The sequence below is a fragment of the Acromyrmex echinatior genome, chromosome 3 (genome assembly GCF_024713525.1).
Source record: "Acromyrmex echinatior isolate Ae372 chromosome 3, ASM2471352v2, whole genome shotgun sequence".
Lineage (NCBI taxonomy): Eukaryota > Metazoa > Arthropoda > Insecta > Hymenoptera > Formicidae > Acromyrmex > Acromyrmex echinatior.
Genome location: NC_141854.1, coordinates 4570471 through 4593760, shown reverse-complemented (window position 1 = coordinate 4593760; position 23290 = coordinate 4570471). Strand labels below are relative to the sequence as shown.

Genomic DNA, 23290 nt, shown 5'->3' with positions numbered 1-23290 from the left:
ATATTTTTTACATTTATATATATTGATATTTTTGATTATTAAGTTTATGCTTATTAGTAATTTTTGTAATTATTACACATTATTTTTCTACACATTCTTTATATCTGTGAAATGATAGAGTTGAAAATCAAAGCTGGATTTTCCATTTGACCATTCTTATCAAGCTATCTAGCATTTCTGAACAAATAAAAGTGAATTTCCATAATTTTGTTTGATCTTTTACGTTCGATGTTGCTATAGCGTTATCCTACCAATGTACTATTGAAAATTATGTATATATGTAAAATATATATCACATTATACTTTTCCATTGACACAATTGGGTGTATATATAGCGCACTGAGAGAAATGATTTTGTTATAGGAACAAATCAAGGGAAAGCAAATGTAATATTTAAAAAAATGTATTTTGTTAAAAAACCGATCGATTTGTTACGATTGCAAATTAATTCGTCAATGTAACAAATAATCAATAGCATCGCTAGCAAATAAGAAATATATATATAAAAGTTGTAGACGATTGCAGGATCCCAAATCTTAAAAAATTGATCAATTCTAGTCAAGAATTCTCCCTACATTTGACTGTGATTGATTTCCTACGATTTAAGACTCCACGATCATCTACGAATTCTATGTAAACGAGCCTAAAGTCTATCCAAAATATAGGTTAGATTCTATATAGTTTGCTTCTGTTACTACTAATTAGTTGATATAGCAGACTAGCAACAAACACAACAACAAAATTTGTTGTCACATATTTACTGATCACCATTAACAGGTACTGGTGGCTTGCTAAATTAACAAAATTAAAATCCTTTCTTTCAGTGCGGTTCGAAAATAAGATATTCTTTGAAGACATATATATACGTTTTCTATAGTTAAAAAATAATATTAATTTACGCATGTAAGATATTTCAGCTTTAATGAAGAATTATATAAGAGAATAGTAAGATCGAATAATAGTAACTGATATTTTTTTATGGATAACAATGTTTAAAATTCACAAATTAAAGATTATAATGACAATCAAAAATTTTATATATATTTATTATGTATTGTACATACATAATAAATTATTATTCAATAAAGAAAGGTCAAATAAGCGATAAAAATTTATGCAGCTATATTAATGCGAAAATATAGGTTTATTTACAACTTACAAAAAAATTGCAAACGTTTCGACTATGGTTTTTAGACTTCCTCAATGCTAATTTAAACGAAAGCTTAAATTATATAAACAATAGTTACAAACAGTAGAAAACGTTTAAAAACAAGTTCTTGAAGCCGCAAATTGAACATGTAAATAGATGATTCGTCGGATCGCAGATATAAGACATATCAGATGCTAGTAAGTTATGAGAACAATTCATTATCGCAAAGGATGCTGACGTAGGTTTAAATGAAGACTGAGAAGCAACTTGTTATTCAAATTATTATTCGTTTGTTATATTTTGTGGAGAAAATTTTTTTAATTAAAAATTCTTTACACTCTGGAAAATTGGCTAAAGTTGATTGAATCAAAATATTGATGAAATCTACATATTATATCAAACAGCTAGTGAGATCGAAGATATAATATGTATAATTCATTATAACGAAATCCATTGAAAATTTGCAAACTCAACTAATGACGTTTAAATATCATATGAACTGACTAAGAAGAATTTAATGATTAATGAACATCAATTTTGACTTGCTGCTAAACGTAACAAAAACGATCCATTTTTTAAATGAATGGTGACGGTGACGATGAAAAATGAATGAAAAATCACGACAATGCACGAGGATCCAAGAAAAGATGGTAAATGAAAACCGAACTATTAAGATATTCCAAAGATTGATCTTTATTCGAAGAAATTTCATGACATACAATTAATGATGTTAGAAAGACATCATATGTATTATATATTGTGTGAATCAACAATCAAATGCCTATAAATATTCGTGATTAAATTAATTGAAGTCATTAAAGAAATGTCAAGAATTGTCTAAAACGAACAATGGATTTAAATATAACTTAAAACTCGATTTTTGTGTTGACATTTGTGATGCTCATATATCCTTCTCTTTGTAGCTCGCATCTTAACAAGCTATCGATCGTATTAAACTGCTAAATCGATGGCAGAAAATGTTCTGCCTCAAGAGCTGCACCTCGACTATAATGAGATCAGTTAACTGCTGTTAAACCATTGTTGAAATTTTTTTTCAAATAGTTTTATTTTTTTTGAATAATTTTTTATAATTAATTATATAAAAAATATATAATTAATTATAAAAAATTTTCTGTTATTCACATTTTGCATATCTTCTACAATAATTTCTATAATGATTCTTACTTCACTTAAAACTCTTGTCTCGCTATATATTAAATTTTTTAATTTATAATGTTAAATTTATTTTTACAATATAATTGATTGTGCGAGAAATTTATATTATACTATATAATTATACTATATAAAATTAAATAATAAAGTATAATTATAATTATAATTAAGACATTTATTATGGTCGCTTCAAAGAACATCTCATATTTTAATTATGCATCGGTCCGGTTCATTGTTTAAGACTGAAAGGAATATACTATTCTATTAGAATAATGGCAGATGTCATATTTCTTCGACCATTCATAGAAAACTGATGTAACTTGATAAATAGAAATGTCCTTTCTTTCCGATGTGCCGATCTTTCCTACTGTTTTGCCATTATAATCTTTACAGACGAAATACAAATATGCTATAGAATTCTTTGTTGAAAAATTTTAGAAAGTTTAAAGAAATTTTCCATTTTTTTAGCTCGTTAAAAAAACTTTTTCGAAATAGAATAATGAAGTCCGATAATAATGTTGTCCGAAAAATGATAAAACATAATTAATCAAAATGGTCAGCACTATTTAAAATTTTAAATTTATATATAAAATTCTTCTTTAAATTTTTTTACAAAAGGATGTAAATAGGGATGTTTCATTAAAAAGATTTACATTCAACTAAAAAGATTAATCAACTCTTATTACAATATTTTCTTCTATAATTTTTCAAACTTCTATGAAAGTAATATATACAGACACTATAAATTTTAATAAATAATATATTTTAATGATAATGAAGAAAATATTACAATAAGTAGTTCAAGCTATCCATGATACATTCCTATTGGAAATATATCATTGGATAACCTCTTGTAAATAGCATCAGAATTACAAATTTTCTTTTACTTTTAATAATTCGAAGAAAATGTATAAGAAGTTATCTAAACACAGAAAAAAATGAATTCCTGATTCACGTATATTTTTATTCTTGAATGCTATTTACTTTTATTTAAGTATGGAATATTCTCTTCAATTATAAATGTTCACTGGCATCAATAATAAATAGATATTTATGCAAAGTATATTTTATTCTTAAAATTGTATTCTTGTTTCTAAATCGTTATATGATTCTAACAAACTCAATCGCATTATTTACGAACTATTTATTCTTGGATTAAGAATTATAAATTTGAAAATTCGCTGGCAGGCGGCAACAGTGTACATAAGGTAAGTCAGTAATATCAAGATGTCGGAAGTGGATATAGTGAATGACGATTGACGGTAGTTTTGTGAGTGAACTGTTACATTCATGGAACATACCTCTAAATGTGATTCAATCTTTAAAGGTGGATGAAATATTCAGTGTCTTAATGTTTCTGTCAGTTATATTGCAAATGGAGATGCGCGAATAGCCGGCCGATTTTGTCACTGCAACGTGACGAAGAGGTCGCCTATACACGGCCTATTTTCCGCGGCGGATTCGCGGATCTGCTATCAGTAAGGATGTTTCGATATAATCGATTTTGAAATATCGTATTATTACCTTTTGATATTCGATATTTGCGTCAAAACTTTTAGTTTTCATATCGTAGCATATCGAATCTGAAACATATAGTAGATATCAAGACGTAGATTCGATATAAATATTATACTTCCAAAATTCAACCACATAAACGTAACAATGATGCCAATTCGAGGACAGTTTATACGACATCGCGATCATCATCATGAATAAAATTAAAAGAAATGTTATATTTCACATTGTCTTTTTTAGTTGATAGACTTATATGCATAAAATAACAAATATATGTATATTGTATGAAATGTTTATAAATGCATAATTTTTTATTCTCATCAATCTCTCTCCCATTCCCATTTGTGTATATATAAATTTACTAAAATATTTATAATTTTATTAATAAATTAGTGAATTTACCTACTGTTTTTTTTTAATTTTTTTTTAAATCGGAAGTTTGTACTCTTTGTACGTCTTTATACCAAGGACTCGGACCGAAAGGTTATTCGGTTCTGGTTTCGATTTATTATAATAAAAATCAAATAAATATACCAGTTTCAGTTTCAGTTTTCTTTTACAATAAAGAAAAACCGAAACCGTAAAAATTACGGTTTTTTAACGGTTTTTTCGGTTCTACTTACTTGCTTTATTTTATTTATTCTTTAAAAGAGAGAGAGAGAGAGAGAGAGAGAGAGAGAGAGAGAGAGAGAGAGAGAGAGAGAGAGAGAGAGAGAGAGAGCGTGTTCATCTGTTCAATCTAGAGAGCTTAGTCGAAAAGAAGCTGTTCCAGCTGATTCGTCAATTGATCACATGACTCTGAATAAAAATTACATAAACGTTATTTTAGGTATATTTCTCTCAGTTCTTTCTTACAACTTATTTGATTTTTATGGATAGATCTTACTTATTACATAAAGTCTACATGTATTCTTGAATTTCATGACTTAAAATAAATTTTTGCAACATGGTGAGGAAAATCTAAATAAGAGAAATGCTAGTATCTTAAAAAAAGTTTACATTAAATATGTCTCGCGATCCCACCAGATTTCTTATATCATATGAGGTGTCAGAGGTATTTACATTCATATTATATATATATACATAGTTATTAAAAGAGCTGACGATGGTAATACTGAATTGAACATTGGTGATTTGAACGAAGGAACGGGCAGAACAAAGATTAAGAACAAGGATAAAGATTAAAAATTAAGAATTAAAAAAAGAATCGAAAAAAACCATAAAATTTTATCAGTTCGGTTACGGTTTCGATATTATAAACTGTACAAAATTTGGGTACTATTTCGGTTCGGTGAACCGGTTTCGGTTCACTAAAAAAAAGCATTTTGAAACGGTTTTCGGTTCGATCCGAGTCCTTGCTTCATATAAAACATGCAAATGTAATGATATTTCCGAATATCGAATCATTTCCAATCAATATATTGCCGTGTTGGTATTACGTACTTCGGTTCATGTTGATACGAAATATCAATAATCTATGCTTCTCCACACATCCTTAATCCACAGTTAAATGGATGAGATGAGATGAATCCGTCGCGGATTCGCCTGTATATGCAGCCAGCATTCTCTACCATTGTGAAGAGGTTGACCGTCTATTTGCATCCTTATTTGCAATACTAACGGAAGTTGGAGAACAGTCTTAGCATTTCACTTGCCTTTGAGCTACATTAGTAGAGGGTATAATCCAAGTTTGATTCAGTTTTTCCTTGGGAGCTTGTATTCCGTGTACATTAAGAGACATGCTCCATAAATGTGGTACTTCATTTACAAAGCTATCGTTACTTACTGCAGCATTGGTTTCTGTCATCTTAGTGTTACTAAAAAGCATACTAGGGGGATTTGAAATAAGTTGACAAAAGGTATCATTGAAGAAAAAATAATATTAATATAAGCATATTTCATGTTGAACGAGTGCAACTTATTCTTGTATTAAAATAAAATTTGTTTTGAACTAAGAATAAAATTTATTTTATTTTACTGTTAATGAATAATTTATTGTTAATCGGAAATTGTTTATTCTTGGCGTTATTCTAAGCATAAAATATTCTTGGATTAAAACATTTATGCATTTCTTTAAGAATTAATTTTTTGTGTGAAATTTTAATTTTTCTATATGATTAAATTAATTTCTCTATTTTTGATAATTCTTTTGATAATTCTTTTACGGATATTTTCTTCAAAGATACCAAGTTTGAATTATCACCGTCTTTATCCATTGCTAATGTTTCGTGAACTTTGTTCTTCATCAGGGCGAGAAACACTGATATTCACAGTCATACAGTACCAGTGCGTTCCATCTAGTATCCGCAAATCTTCTAGTATCTTTCTCTATTTTTATTAGCTACTATTTTTATCTCTATTTTCAATACTACTATGATAAAATTATGATATCCAATTTAAAAACGATTGATCTTGCATAAAATTTCGAAACGTACAAGATTTCGATAGCAAAAATATATGTATATAAACTATTAGTTATTCGGTTATTTATCTATTCAACATAAAAATATTTATTTTACACATTTTCTCGTCATAAGAGCAAATAAATATTTTAAACATTTAAAAATTATAAGTAAGGAGACATGCCGGGATCAGTTGGGGAGAATATAGGGGTAAGTAGAATCGAGGCTATATTAAAAACGAAACCCGGGAGACATGCGTAAACGTGTCTGAGTACGCAGTAACGACTGCTGCTAAAGTCTGCTGTAATCTTGTTGCGAACACATCTATGATAAAGTTTTGCTACAAAAATCGTACACCTAAGTAAACATTTTTATTCTTAAAGTTTTTGTTTTACAATCGTATATGATTGTCTGAGATTTGATTTCTACTTAGATAATAAGTGTTCTTACTTAATAAAGTCTAACAGATTTTTTTTGTTTATGTGCCTTTGTTATTATATATTGTTAATGTTTTTAAAAAATGAACGGATGGGGATAGTAGATTAACCACAGCATGGAACTGTATGACTCATTTAGTGACGATTCTTATAATACTTACTCAAAATTTTATTTCTTTAAAGAGATTTTCTTTAGTGGTAAATGTTATAAGTTTAGTTCCCTCATGTTCAATCTCGAAAACTAGGCTTATTCGACGTGTTTTTGTACGAAATGAATAAATTTTGCAAAAAGAAGTATTGTTTTGTCCTGCGAAGCGAATGTTTGTGTTTAAAATATATTTTTATAAAAGTTTTATTAATATGTAGTCAAAGATGTAGCTTAAAATATATTAATCTTTATTTTAATAATCTTAGTCGAATTAGTAGCCCCAGTCCCGGGACTAGTTGAATCAGATGGAATGCATTAGAAAAATGCATTTTTTTTTATATTAGTTTCCCCTTATTATTAAAATATTATTAGGTAGTCAAATGTATGTAGTAACTGATGTAGAATTCATTTTTTTGATTAAGTCTCTTAATTTTGTCTGTAAAAATTCGAAACTAAAAAATGAGTCTATTAGTCCCGGTCTCTCCTACAGTATGTGTGAATACATCAAATATGATAAAGAAAGTTAAGATCGGTCAAAGTTGGATGTTTCAAATAATACATTATATATTCTTAAATTAATTTATTTCAGATATGATTGCGAACCGAAAAACTTTCGGTTTTACAATCATTCTGAAATGCTAATCCCTCCTAAATTAGAATAGAAAGAAAGTAAGAAACTTATTGAAAATTATTATCCAGGATGTTTTAAATATTTTAAGTTTCTAATATTAAATAAAAATATGTAGGCCTACTGAATATTTGTTGATGTCGTAACATGTAGAAAGTCTTCTTCGATCTCTGAGTGCGCAGCTTTAAAGGATCCGTTATACATCTTTTTATGTATTTAATGATTTTATATCCGTTATCATCTTTTTCTTGCTCGTTCATTTCACATAGTTAAAACACAGCACTAATGTACAGCACAACTGCCTACTATTGAAAACATTGATAAGAATATACATATTCAGTCAGAAATCGGCGAATCTATTTCAAGATAAAAATAAGAGAAAAAAAAAGATAGAGAAAATGATACCTAAAATTATTTAGTTAAACTACAATAAATAATGTATTGGAAACTGTGAGCAATTATTAGATTTCGTGTATCGTATTACCGAGGACGATCGAGGATCAACTAGTACTAAGGAACTAGTCTTATGAGTATGCGATAGCGACGCCACCATCTATAGGCCCCACCATCACCAACGGCGACGGTGGTGGCAGCGGCGATTTCCTCTATGTCCCACCACTCCGGATATACCACGGCGTGAACTTCCACCACTACCGTCGCTTTGTGCCTCGGTTATGACATGGAAGGCGGTGCGGTTCATAAATCAGGGGGAAAGGGGGCGGCGCTTGCACGAGCCACTCACCGTCGAGTTATTAATTATTATCCAGTGCGCCGGGCGCACGATACCCTGCCGTCGCGGCGTCGACGAGCTCGCCTCGTCGCGCCACCGCCTACGCTGCCGCGTTTAACCCTCCTATCCCCCAGATGTTCACCAGCGGGTGGTCCGGAATCGCGACGTTGCGCCGCGCCGATTTGCGCTCGATTTTGCTCGTCGCGTGACGCAATAGATTCCAGCCATTTCGTGTGCGATTCCGATGATAAATCGCGGCCCGCGAGTGAATTTGGCCGTTGCGTTTCCATGATTTCTGAATGGTAACGTGGCAAACTCGACGGAATCGCGCGATAATCGATTCTGCGTGATCTTTATCGCAGCTACACGGCCACACGATCGTGGTTCTCCATGCTCCGCGGTTGCAGCCATACGTTCGTCGAAATTTTTCTAGCTTTATACATCATAAAAGGATTTGATGACGTTTTACATATAAAATATCTGAGCCGAATAAGGCTCCCATCATACATTAAGTAAGACCCACTTTTAAATTTATTGTTTTAAAACGCACTTTACAAGAATTTATGCTTAAAAAATGTTCCTCAAGTGCCTTATATCTAATAATCAAAACCAAAAGAAGGATGGTCCTTGGAATGTTATTGTACTGTCGAATTTTCCAATTTATCTATAAATATTATAAATAAAAAAAAGAACAAAAAATAAACAATAATAGGGGAGAATTACTGAATGCATACTATTGCTTAAATCTTGTACCTTATCTCTCAATGTTTTATATTATTACTTAATATAAGCAACATTTAGTAATAAAAATATGAAATAAATGAAGAAGAATATCTATATCTATATCTATATCTATATATATATAATATATATATAAAGTTATAATAAAAAATTTAATAAGTTACGTCTTGTTTTGTCAGCATTAGCAATATTTTTAGAAAATTAGGTAGCTACATCTAATATTTTTGATCAATTTATCAAATAACAAAGTGACGTCTTAATAACATCAATAAGATATGATTATAACGTCACCTTGCTATTTGGTATATATAGCTGATAATAATACAATTTTATTATGAATTTTTGTATTTTCATGGAAAGAAAGAGAGAAGTTTATTCATTGTATATATATATATATATATATATATATATGTATATTTGCGATTATGATAAAGATTATATAAAATATTCTTATAAAATCAATCAATATTGTATCATCACGAGATAAGACTGATAATTGATAATAAAATTATGAAATATAATAATTGATAAATACAAATGTCAATTGTAAAAATAAATGAAATTCTGACATTTTACTTCGATGTCTTTGTCTTTTCATTATTGTTATTTAATAATTATTAAATATTTCATCTTTTTTTCGATAAATTATTAAAACAAGATATTAGTTAATTATTATAGGTCAATTATTATAGTGTAGAGCGAAGTTGTGATGCTTCTTATAAGTTATTATAAATCTTTATGCAATTATCGATAGAATAATGAGAATTGCTTTAAAATGTTGCATATTCATTTGGATTAATAATTAAATACTTATAAATTCTTAATATATTTCGTAAATAAGAAAAAAATGTTGTTTACTATAAAGAGGCAAAGTAGATCAATGGATCTCACTGTAATCTCCATGGAACATGTTAAGCAGTCTTGATTGATAAATTGAGCCATGATAATCGTTTAATACGATTATTTAAAACAACAAAAACATTATGTGTATATTAATTAAATCTTTATTAGAAAGTTTTCATCTTATGTATAATAATTTGTAATATTTTCTCTTTAAATATATCTTAATTGACAAAATGAAAAAACTAAAAACTTTACTCTTTATAATAAAAGTTAAAATATATCAATAGGAGGTAAATCCAATGGTTTAGCCGAATCTTATATGTTATTCTATGAATTTATATATACTACTATAATGTAATCCTTTAAACTGCACGCCGAAATAATTTTGCGGTCTTAAAATGCAAACTGTACAGAATTACCACAGTAATATCACAAGTCAAATTGTCTAGCAATTTAACAATTCAATGTTCATAAGCATCTTAATAAAAAGTCCAGGTTCGAGATAATATTTTTCGCAATACAATTATTTATAGAGTTTAATGTTTTATTTAGCATTATTAAAATCGTTTTAAGATGTATGCATATGAATATCAAATTATTAGTCAAATTGTTAGTCAACTTAACTTATGATATTACTGTAGTTCAATAAAGTTATAGTATTATAATAGTTCAGTAAAGTTTGTGTTTCAAAACCGAAAAATCGTTTTGACGTGCAGTTTAAAGGATTATATACGTAGTATATAAATTCACATATACAAGTGAGAAGAGAGAGGAAAAGAGAGGAGGAAAGGGACGAGGGGTCAAGGGGGAGGGGAGAGCGAGAAGGAGGAGGGGAGAGAGAGAGAGAGAGAGAGAGAGCACTCAAGATCCAGTTAGATCGTTAAAAGCATTATTCATCTCTTATTGGTTGTGTACTCATACGTACGGTTCTATGTACAATAATTTCTATGTTTAATATTGTTTATAAAATATATATATCTTTCATTGTTAACGAACTTAAGCTTGCGAGCATTTTGAGATTAACGGTAAAATATATCTTTAACCGTTAACATTTAATAGAAAAACGTCAATCAAGATAGATTTTATTTAACCATCTGAGTTTTTACGTAATGACAGGTGGGACACTCTCGGCCCAATAAGTTCCATATCGATGTCGATTAAAATATTTTTTATAATTAAAAAACCGTAAATAAAATAGCAACTTGAACATTAAAATTAAAAAGTACACTATAACTTATATAAAAAAAACATATCTGGTTACTATTAATCAATTATGTGTACGTAGATCAAAAAATAATAATTATTTTTACTTTTTGCATAAAAACGAAAAAGCGCACGTGTTGAGCGCGCTGTTGACAACCGAATACAGATTATTGTATTCAGCGCTGTAATTTTAGTGCTTATGTAAGTATAGATATGTATTTTAGTTATTTACATATTTGCATTTCCTGCAACTTGCCCCGTTTTATTACTTAATTATTATATTATATAGATATATATATTAATTAATTCTTTTATTAATCTTATATTTTTAATTATTTTTATTTATAAATTAAATATTTTCGAAGGAGATTTAGAAGAGTTATAGAGATACCATTTAGATGATCAATTGTCTAAATCATTATTTTTTGCAGTATATTACAAAATGATTTATAACAACTTAATTTGTTATTGGTGAAAAGTTAAAACATATATGTAGTTGAAACATCAAACTACAATTTCCAATGCTCATTTGCGTACAAATCAGTACCATAGAAAATATAATAAAAAATAGCTTAATTTAAATGACGCACATATTTAGCAACTTTCTACATAAACAATAAATAAAACAACGAAAGCGAAAGTTACGTGTAGAGGCGTATAAAAAGAAATTATTAGCCGCATACAAAATAGTTATTTATATATAGAAATTGACTTAAAAAAGACGGAAAAGAAAGGAATCGTGTTAGATATAAATCATACTTCATCTTTTTCAAACTGAAGAGGCGCGTTCCACTTAATGTTCAGTTTAATCTTATTTCATTGTTTTCAAATATTAATCAGGGATGAAATGATGCTCGCGAGCGTTGCGAACGTTAAGTGGAACGCACTCAAAAGGTTTGTACGCATCGCATGCTTCAACATGTTTCTACCATAGCTTCTATTCACTTCAACAAGTGCGTTCGAGGGAATATAGGAGTTGTGGTAGGAGCATGTTTAGAGTATATTGGAGCATGCGACGCAAACAAATCTTGAAAATTAGAAAAAGATAAAGAATAAGATAAATCGAGATTAACATCTACATCGACAGAAGAGATCTAAGTTAATCTATATTGATGGAAATAAACAATAAATGAAGATAATTTTAATGAAATGTTGCCAACATTCAGACAGCTGCGATTTCGTCGCATTTGTATTATGTCCAAGTAGAATAATTTAATGAATTTCGACTTTGTCGCCTGTAGCCTTGCCTGCCTGCATGCTATGCACGCATTGTACACTCGCTCTGGTTACACGTACATATATCAGGTTTTCTTTTTGCTTAAAAAGATCTTTTCTGGAATTAAAGGGATCCTAAAATTGTCTGTATTATCAATTCAGTAAGACTTATACACATTCGATTTACGTGTCATTGACATATCACTACACACTACATCAATATCGCACGCATATATGTATATATACGTATAAATTTTCTAACTAACTAATTTTTTATATTAAGTATCGAAGCCTAATTGTAAGAATACATTGTTCAATCCTCAAATCAAGATTGTTTTATACGTACAAAGCATAAAACTTGCATAATAAAGCAAATATTGTTGCAAATCGATTTCAGAGCCAACAGCAATTTTCAAATTTTTTTCCATTTTTGACATAAAGTCGATTGGTTTGGACTACATTATTGTTTATATTTTAATTGTGTGGAGAAGAATTTTTAAATCTGTATATAAAGGCAGTTAGAAAAATACCTATTTAAAAAATACCTATTTGAAAAATAATCGGAAAAACAAACGTTAGGACTACTCTCTTTAATGGTCAAATTGTTTGAGAGAGAGAGAGGGGGGGGGAGGGAGGGAGAAAGAGAGAGAGAGAGAGATGTATATAACCCACCCAGTTCTGGTTGTCATATATTTTATCGGAAAGACCTTTCAGAGCATGGTCGTTCGATTTTTCCTAAATGGGCGAATGAATGAAACATTACTGGATTGTCCTCGACATTTACAAAAAAATATTTAATTACTAATTAGTGTAATTTATATAGTCTAAATCTAAAAAAATATATAATTTACAGTTTAATTTAAAGTATTGCGATTAATTATATAAAACTAATTGCAAATAATTATATAAAACTTCAATTGCTATTTTAATAGATTTATATATGAATTACGTTATTAGGACAGCTACCGTTTTGACCTAAAATTTTCAGGTCAAAGGAAAAAACTCCGTTTCTGGTTGAAAGAGAAAAATATGCATTCTGAATGGGTACGGATCAAAAAGAGAAATCTTCTCTACTTTCTTGAAAGAAATATCGTATAACATGTATAATAATCATGTATAGTATAGTAATGGGCATAGGCACATAATTCTTAGATTTTTCGAAAAAATGCAATAATTTCCTATGTCTCCTGTGGCGACAAAATACCACGTATTGTCATGAACAACAAAAAATTTATGCAACAAATCAAATTTAAAAACAACTATAGAATGAAGCTATACCTACCAACACATAATTCATAGCAACAAACTATCTATAAGTTTCTTATGTACATAGCTAACTCCAAGATGACAAAAACCAGAAAGATAATAGCATAGTAAAAGTAACAGAGTATTCACTTTTCAAACGGAAGAAAATATTATATACATATAACATTATAATATATCTTAAGATTTAGATTTTCTAAATAGAAAATAATTTATTACTTGTTTTGTTTAAAAACCATATTTCTTTAGAATTTTTTTTAGAAATTCGTGAAAACACGCATATCTTTTAACATGTCTATATATGAAAAAAATTAATCATAACGTCTAAAATCTAAATTTATCGAAAATAGAAATGAAGGTTACAGTGAATGATATTTAACGATAATTTTATTGACATTATTTGTTCGACAACATCTTGCTATTTTGTTTGTGTTTTATTTAAATTTTTTTTGAATTTAACGGAATCGCATGTTATAAATATTAGGTGTAATGTAGTAGAAAGTCAGTTTAAAAAAAATATTTATATCTGAATATTGCTATTTTATTGATATTGTATTTCAAACAAATAAAACAAAATATAAATTTATATATGTATCATAATGAATATACGTTGTGATTCGAGTCACGCTCACAACGCTTAAACACTGTTAGTGAATTCGATTAGACGCATTAGTGCGCACATTAAAAACATTTGTATACTGATTTAATTGAGTATAAATGTAAAATACATTTCAAATTATAAAGTACATATTTTAATTAACAATATAATAAAATATATTGAGATTTCACGGTTTAACCTGTTTTTATAACATTAAACACATCTTTTGCGTCAATTTGTGTGTGACAACGACTTTAATATGTACTAGTGCGCAATGAATACGTCTAATCAAAATTCCTGATATAAAAATATAAGGCAATAAGATCTAAGTAGTAAGTGAATTGACCAATCATAATGGAAAACGTAAGGTTGCAATAACATTTACGTTCTCTAACTATTGCCCAATATTTACTGCTTATGTCTTATTAGCTTACGCTTTGTATTATACCATGAACTTTACGAATCATAGTTTGAAGGTGACAATAAAACCAGAATGAAAGTAATAGCAGCATAGTAATTAAAATAATAATATAGATAATATTTACAGTATATTTCCGAAGAGAAGGAAATATTATAAATTGTAACATTATTTTTCTAAATTTCTTGAAATGAAATTTCATTAACTCTAAAAGATAAAATATAGTCATTTTTTAAGAAGAGTGAAAGTATTTAATTTCTTCAAAAAGAATTAAAATTGTCATTCTTTTTTTTAGAAGAATTACAATACTTTCATTCTTCTCCAAAAATGACTGTATCTTCACTTTCTTAGAGTGAGATTTCATTCCAAGAAATTTAGAGAGAGAGAGATTGTAATAGATCTTTATTGATTAATTTATATGTTTGTATGCTTATTGATTGATTATTACGAGTATACATGTATATTTCTGTAATAAAGAGAGCGGATAGCCATGTTGCTTTTACGTTGCTAACCGGTTTTATTTTCTTATCAAAGTGAGCGTTATTCATTCTGAATTTGAATCCGCGTTCGCGATGAAAAGTACGGATCATATGTCGTGCAGATTAAAGGAATTCTTAGTTGCATATCTTCCTCGCTGAGTACAAGGTCGGGGCTGTCGGGTGCAAACGAGGTCGGTCGATGAGTGTCAACGACTGAAGAATCGACGCGGGGGTCGTTGCTCTTCTTGCGATTTCGAATCGCGCGTGTGTCGAATCACTACGGCGACTCACGGCGCATCGGCATCGAATACGGGAAGGATCCCGTATTCGCATTGACGGGGTCGAGTCTCGTTTAAATAAGTTAACAGCGGCGAGCGAAGACGAAGCGGATCAGCGGACGGAGAAAGAGAGATGATGAGGAACAGGGTGATAACCGATGAGAGAGAGAGAGAGAGAGAGAGAGAGAGAAAGAGATGGAGACAGGAGAGGATATGAAGGAACTGAAAGAGCGAGAGGGACAGAAATTGAAAAGGGACTGAGGAGAGAGAAAGAGAGAGAGAGAGAGAGAGAGAGAGAGAGGGAGGAGGGACAAGGGGAGAAAGAGAGAGCGAGAGAAGGCGAGGGAAATTGCACATGGCGCCTCGCGATTGGCTCGCACCTGTCTCCTCGGACCGCCCTCCTTCAACCCCGATCGCGCGCGCGACGTGCCTACGTACCTAATACGCTTTCTTGCTCGTTGCATATAGTACGCGGAGGATCGGACGCGTGTATGCAACGTCGCACACCTTCTCACAGGTGCACGGGCATTGTGCGGCAAGGTGTTCGTGCTACGGAGCCGTGTAATGAACCACCACTACCATCGTCAGCACTACACCACCACCGGCATCACCGTCGCCGTCGCCACCGCCGCCGCCGCCGCTTTACTCCCACTCCCTCCACCACCGAAGAAACTCGTCGAGTCGTTGGGAGCCGGAACTAAGTGGGGACGAGCTGCGGCGGAAGGTTCTCTCCGTCACGCGGGCGAGGAAAGGACGGACGACGGTATATATTATACTTTTGTACAGAGAGACTGTGCACGCGCGAGGGAGGAGGACGCAGGGAAAGGGTGGTAGGCAGGCATAGCCGCGGTTACACACGGTTAATCTATCTCTGGGTAGACACTAAAGCGCAAGATGGAAGTCTCCTTCCATTTGCGATTACCATATTTGCAAACTGGGAGCGCATCGAACGCTCTAGCATCGATTGTCGGCCCAAATTGTTTATTGTATCTTTTTTATGGATAATCGACGTGATGATCGATGAATCATCGTCATGAACCTTCGTTATCTATTTGTGTATAGGATACTACTGTCACGGTGTAATAAGTTGTTTTTTTCTCGTTACGTATAGTTCACATTACATTTTTTCTTTAATCCTCCGGAATCTCTTTGTCGAAAATAACGTTAAAACATTTAATTTTTCATGTTACAATTGTCTGCAAATTTCGATATTCTTATTAAATATATTTAGTATCTATTTATTCTTTTTTAACAAGAAAATTATGTCCCTTTGATGACTTGCTTTGAGATTAATTAACGTCTTTTAATTAACATAAATTAAATGGATTTTACAAATCCATGATTAGTAACTGTGTTATAGATTTTTGACGTCAACTTCAGAGGATTAAAGATATTTAGATATAATTGTCATAAATTTAGAATACTTCATTTAATATATTGTAAATTAAAATCGCGAAATAAATAGAAGAGAATAATATATGTTTTCTTCATATTATTTATCAATATAATTATTAAATGTTTTCGATATCAACTCGTCACAAGTTGCATTCATTTTATATATTATTATAATATATATTACTATAGTACCTCAATTAATTAAATTATAAATTGCAATATTTATTATACGTTATTATCGCATTCAACTTTCAATATTAAGTTCCGTAACTCGAAAATTTAAATCACCGCAGATCGCAAGACTACACTACAGTTACTTTCGATCTACAACGTGGCGGGAATTATTGCAAAGTTAGCGGGTATTTGTTAGGTGATCGGTAACGCGTTAACCGTGTCCGAGCTTTGTTATCTTTGGGCAGGAAGGAGTCGGAGCTCGTTGGGACCGAACCGGCCGTTCTTTGGAAAGAAAAAAAAAAGAACGAAAAGAAAGATTGTTCGGCGAGCATGAAGTAATAAAGAACTGCCGGTGTAAAGGAACGAAACGGCGCGGGGGATAGCTGGAGAACCCGAGCCAGAGAACGAGTGACTTGGCGGCACGGCGAGAAGAGTGGGGAGGACAGGGATGAGGGAAGATATTCCTCGAAGATCGTTCGGCGACCTGTTAAGTAACCTGCAGATTTACAGGGCCCTATCTTATCGTCTGACCGGGCACCGTACACCGTCCCGCCGTAGCGCTTATTTATTCTTTTACGAATGAATAAAGAAGGGCGATCGATGCTCGCGAGCTGATCCTTGGTACAAGCCGTGTATGGATTCCAATCTAGAAGTATTTTTGCACCCCGTTGATCGCTCGTAGTTAAGCTTACGAGTAGATCCTCGAGCGTTCGGCGATGGAGGAGGGTATAGAGGGAGAGGAACCATGGAAGGAAAGCCATGGGCATGTCATACGCGAGGACCTTATCTCCGCTCCGGGTGAAATCATGATCATTTCTTGTAGCGAAGTTAGTCGCGGCGTGATACACCCCTGCACAACGATTCACGGGATACAACGCTGCGTGTGAGAGGGTTTTAATGTTACCGGGCCCAAGCATCGACGCTCACCGGATATTTATCGTTATTCGTAATCCCGATTCCGTCGGACATTCAAGCTTCTTAACACTTTGAAGTCTCTTCCCTCCTTCCTCCTCCTCCTCCTCCTCCTCCTCCTCCTCTCCCGCGCTACTTTGTCTTTGTGTTTTTGCCAAATCGATAATTCACACTTTTCAATCATCCTAGATTTAATATCCTTTATAATGTGTGTTTATAAATATTCTCTGAAATCAGAATTTAAATATAATTATTCTATACCTACTTGCAGAATGTAATGTTCTCTCACGTTCCGTATCAAATCGAATTACTAACAGAGCTATCATCGATCTCACGAGCAAATTGGATAATAGCATAAAATCAAGATGGCGTTATAGTCATTATTGTCTGACGCGTGTCACATCTTTTAGTGTATTAGTGTATGTTAATATTGTTTACATGTTTTGTATGTTATTTTATATATTGTTATATATATTATTTAAGATTCGGTATAAAGAAATAATAAAATTGCGATTATTAGTGGCATTTTAAAAACTATTTTATTTTATTAATTAAGTTACATGGAAAGAACAACTTTGCTAAAGTATCTAAAAATTTAGATAAATACAGATCTGAAAATCTGTATAATTTTAGACCATCAAATTATGTACATTCAACTCTTCGTACATAAATACTTTGATAGTCCACACACAACAAAATTCAAATTTGCATATAAATTTTCAAATCTATACCTAGATTTTTAAATACTAATTCAGCAAAGCTATTCTTTGCGTGGATGAACGTGTTAGATGAAACCGGATAGCTCATGCGATAAATTGTACTTACTTATATACAATTTAGCTCAATTATTCTTACTCATATTCTTGTTAAAAAGAGATCAAAAAGATTCAAGTCACTGAGACTCGTGTATGTTCGACGCTGTCGTGAAGCGGACCATTGCGGCAGCGCCGCTTATTAAGAGAGGCCCCTGGCGGGCTCGATTCCTTTTTATGACGCGGCTTTTATGACGACAACCGCGAACCGCGCCGTAATAATCGTAATAATCATCGCGGCAATAACAAGGGGGAGAAGGGCAAAGTAGGCAGAGTATGAGGAAGCGCGAGGATATTCGAGATGGCGGGGGAGGAGAGATGAAGGAAAAATGAGAGGCGAGAAGGAAAGATCGAAGGAGTGAGAGAAAAAGAAAGAAGGAAAGAGGGAGAGAAAGAAGGCCGAAGGCGTGCGTGTTAACTGCACCGGCTGATGCGCTTGCGTGCAGGCGTGCGTGCGAGTCGCACGCATTATAGCCGTGTCGGGGCCCACTCTTTACGACGAATTATTATTTAAATGCTCCGGGGCGGATCTCGTAACGCGCTCGCCGTCCCGTCCATTTCTCATCTTCTTCCGGTGAGGCTGTAAACTTAAGGACGCCGTGTTATCCGTGGAAATCGCGATTGGCGTGAGGATTTCGTTATAATTGAACGTCGATGTGCAGTATAGTAGGTACTGTACTCGCGACGTTCTACTGTATTCAGACGTTCTAGTTTGAAACTTATCAACGGACGAATAAAGTTACATACCTTACTAGTTCCGAATAACGTGGTCAATTTAATTTGCAACTCAGGGTAACATGAAATTGTAAATGTATTAGTTGAATGCACCGAGCTATGTTGTGAATTTAATTCATTTGAAAAGATCTGTTCCAAAGTGGTCGATTTAATTTGCAACTTGAAATAGGATGAATTTGTAAAATGTATTACAGAAAAACCTTAACTGTGTCTATATTGTGTCTTGTTTTATTCCTTTGTTTGTCAAATATAATAAATGGAAGCATAGAAATTAATATATCATAATAACATTCGATAATAATGCCATTTTATATTTTTCACCTATTAAAAAACTTTAAATTAGTTCGGTGCAACAAACTATATTTAAGAAGTTTTATAAATACGTTACTTATTTAATTCTTTCACTGTAGAATGTTGTTGTGATTGTGTGTGTGAGACAGCTATATCAATATATATATATATATATATATATATATATATATATATATATATATATATAATCAAGTACTTGAAATCATATACTGAAAAAAATGTCTGGTTGGTTTAATTGGAATTCTCGTTGAAAATGGACGAATCAGAATCTTTTGATTAAATTCATTAGAATTCTATAACTAAAATTCTGATAAATATATATAGGTAATTAGAATCTTTTGATTCGTCATTTTTTAGCTATATTTTTCTCAATGTACTACTATTTAATACACACACATTCGTCTATATTTCTATTTCTATTTTTTTATATCTCTATATTGAAATTTTATCGATACAAATCTATAATATCTTCATTGAGTACTAAAAAGCATACGTAATTATCGATTCGAATCTATCACGCTAAATATATCACGAAAATCTATTAAATATATCCAATTGAATTTTTTTATGATAAGCATAAAGCGTATATATTTTCTCCTGTCAATACATAGCTATTCAGGTATTTCTTCAATTCGTCAAACAAATTGATGACGTCGAGAGCGTTATGTGGGTTGATTAACAGTAAAATCTTCCGTTTCGTGTAACAGATGGTATTATGTTTTTTTATTTTCCATTATTGGAAACGAAACGCAAGGCGTCTGGACCGCAACCTAACGGCGAGGGTGAATCTCAGACAGTTAAGTGTATTGGCGACGCAATGTAGCAATTGGTCACGCCGGGTGTTACAGGTATACATATACGGCCTGAACCATTTAGTTAACCTAATCTTCGTCCGGCCTGGTGAGATCCTGGGAGAGAAGGACAGAGAGTACCTGCTATTGCATGGTAACTCATGTGAACATTGTTCTGGACGCAATTTAACTGGCGTTTGACCGGACGGGTCAATCTGGCGTCACTAATGCACTACCAACCTCATGACTATATAATAGACTACCTAAGTAAGAGCATCGAGAAAATCGACCATTGGTAAGTATTGTCCAGTATTTACGAGTTGTATAGATAAGATTGCGAGACATATATGCATGCGAATGATTCTCTTTCTCTCTCTCTTTCTCTGTCCGTTCATTCCTCTGCTCGTTCTTCCAGTTCCTCGAAATGATCATCGGATGAGATACATAATTTTACTGCGATGTAATTAATGATGGTAATTAAGAGACGCAGTCTGCTCACGATGCCAAAAAAGCAGATTTGATAATTTTATTACTCGCTTGTGTGAGTCTGGATATATAACTGAGAGACTCGTGAATTATTGCCAGTCACGTTTTCATTGTCGGACGTAAAATCAATCCGGTAAATGTGACGAACGCGTCTGATCGCCGAGATCACGGGAGATTTTATTATCGACGCGTTTATTTAGAAAAATCATTATTCTGCATGGAGCGATGTGTAGTGTATCGTATGTGAGTGTAAATATAGGTATATCGCGCTCCTTTACTTACAAAAATAATACAACTAAAGAAATTAAATTTTCTAGAAAAGGAAAAAAATTATTTTTCCATTTTATAGAAAATTACTAATCAAATAATATCGGCAAAAAGAATATATTCTTTATTTGATTAGATGTAATTTTTGTTATTTTCGTTTCACACCCTTTGGAAAAAATCATTCTTTTTGAGTTGATGATTTTTTTTAAACATCGCTTTTTCTTAATATGATGTTATGATAATTTTTTATGGAGTTAAGTTAATTCATTTGTGATGATTTGTGATGTAACAGGATAATATTTGTCTCATTCATGGTAATAACTAAAAAAAAACACGATTTTTTAATTATATGTGTTGTGTGTGTTTGTGTACACATATACACGCGCACATACATACAGTTGCGCTACTTGCGCTCATCTAATAATGTTTTTCATTGGCAGAACTAGTTTTTCATTGGCGCACTCAATGCACTTTAAAGCCACACGAATCGACATAAAGATGTACGTTTAAAGAAACGGATTAAACCGTGAAAATTAAAACGTGAAATATTCAATACATTTTATTGTGCTATTTGATAAAAGACGTATTGGACATTTTATCAAATGAGATAATCTCTCACTTTTACATTTAGATTAGAATAGTGTGTACAACAGCTTTAATGTGTACTGAGTGCGCATTAGTTCTGCCAATGAAAAACGCTATAATGGTTTTAAATACCGTTTATGATGATCAGTAAAAGAGCAATTAAATTGTTTCCGTAGGCTAAGATAACGGTCAATGATTTGTATATCGCATTATTTTACAGAGGTTGTTTGCCTCCTGTCCTTGAAGAATTAAATAGTTTGCTTTCAGAGATATTAGGACTTAATTATTTTTTATTAAAATATAAATTACACTGAAACATTTTATGTGTACTAAGTGCACTAATATAAACTTTAGGTGTGATGCTTTTTTATTTATAGATTTTATAATAGTCTTGAAATTTTTGCTTCATAAAAACAAAAATTTTTGTTTATAGATTTTGATTAAAGTGAAAAAAAATCAGTAAATAATTTCATATTTCAAATCCATGAATCCATCTTTGACCTCCCTCTTTATTCATTCAATTAAAATATATTCCCAAAGTTTGGCGATATATTTCAGACATTTTTGCATACCATGTTCATATTGTATGTATATTATATGTAATATGTACATTCTATACTAGTATAAATAAAATAAATTGTCATATATATCAGACTTAAAAGATGTACGTTTGGTATACAATAATTATTTAGGTGGACTACATGAATCGTCGCTCATGGACATTATCAATAAAGCACTTGAATTTAAACTCTTAACGGGAAGAAAGAAATAAATCTGTCTAATTACTATGTATAAGCTATTCATGCATTCCTTTCAAAACAAGTGCAATATTTCTCTTTCAAGTGTTTTATCAGGTAGTTGCGAGAAATACGATTAGATCTTTTAGAATGAATTAAATTCGCGACGTAGCTCGATGCATTTAACTAACACAATTTCACATGATAACGTATGTTTGAAATACAATTCGAAGCTGTACTATTGTCTTAAAAATTTGTAATTTAAGAAAAGGGGAGGAATATATTTGAAGAATTACAATAATCAAAATATAATAATGGAATAAAGGAAAATGAAATAAATACAATAATTTTAAATAATTCCAAATTACTTTAGATTATTTTTAATCGATTTCATAAGAAAATGTAATCTTTTCAGTTAAAGCAAACACGCTTAGTTATTACTACGAGTTTTCCGTATATTGTACATAAATACATAACTTCATAATAAGAACGTACAGCTGGCTGCCGCGTTAAATGTTTCACATTGTGCGCGCCGCCAAATGAACTATTTAAAGTTAGCTAGAGCTGGAAATAAATCTCTACGATGACAACACATCTATTAGATTTTCAGAGTGCACAAGTTATCTAATATTAATTTCTGTTTCTACGAGGGAATATATAATATTAATATTTCTCAAGCGTTTTTAAATGGTGTGATTATTATTTTATTGTTTTATTTATAAATATAAAAATATCTAGTGAGCAAGCAAGAGAGAAAAATGTACTTGCATTATAGTATACATAGTTATATATTAAAGTTATACAACTTATAAAATATTACACAATGACTTCATCATCCATTTATTTCTCTTAAGTCTTGTTTA

General features: G+C 31.5%; 1 protein-coding gene across 7 annotated transcripts in view; it reads right to left on the bottom strand.

Moving 5' to 3' along the window:
- salm (spalt major) overlaps positions 1-23290 on the bottom strand; it is a 98183-nt gene that overhangs the window by 22312 nt on the left and 52581 nt on the right. For 4 of the 7 annotated variants that reach the window (XR_845638.2, XR_015544663.1, XM_011050939.2 and 1 more), the window contains exon 1: positions 7578-8813. The exons of 1 other annotated variant lie outside the window; for it this stretch is intronic. Coding sequence is in view for 4 of the 6 variants with exons in the window: in XM_011050939.2 (XP_011049241.2) it covers positions 7578-7713 (136 nt within the window). In the remaining 2 variants the exon portion in view is untranslated. Of the gene's footprint in view, positions 1-7577; positions 8814-23290 lie in introns of those variants that run through there. 2 more of the 7 variants (XM_011050943.2, XM_087404889.1) reach the window with 2 other exon arrangements.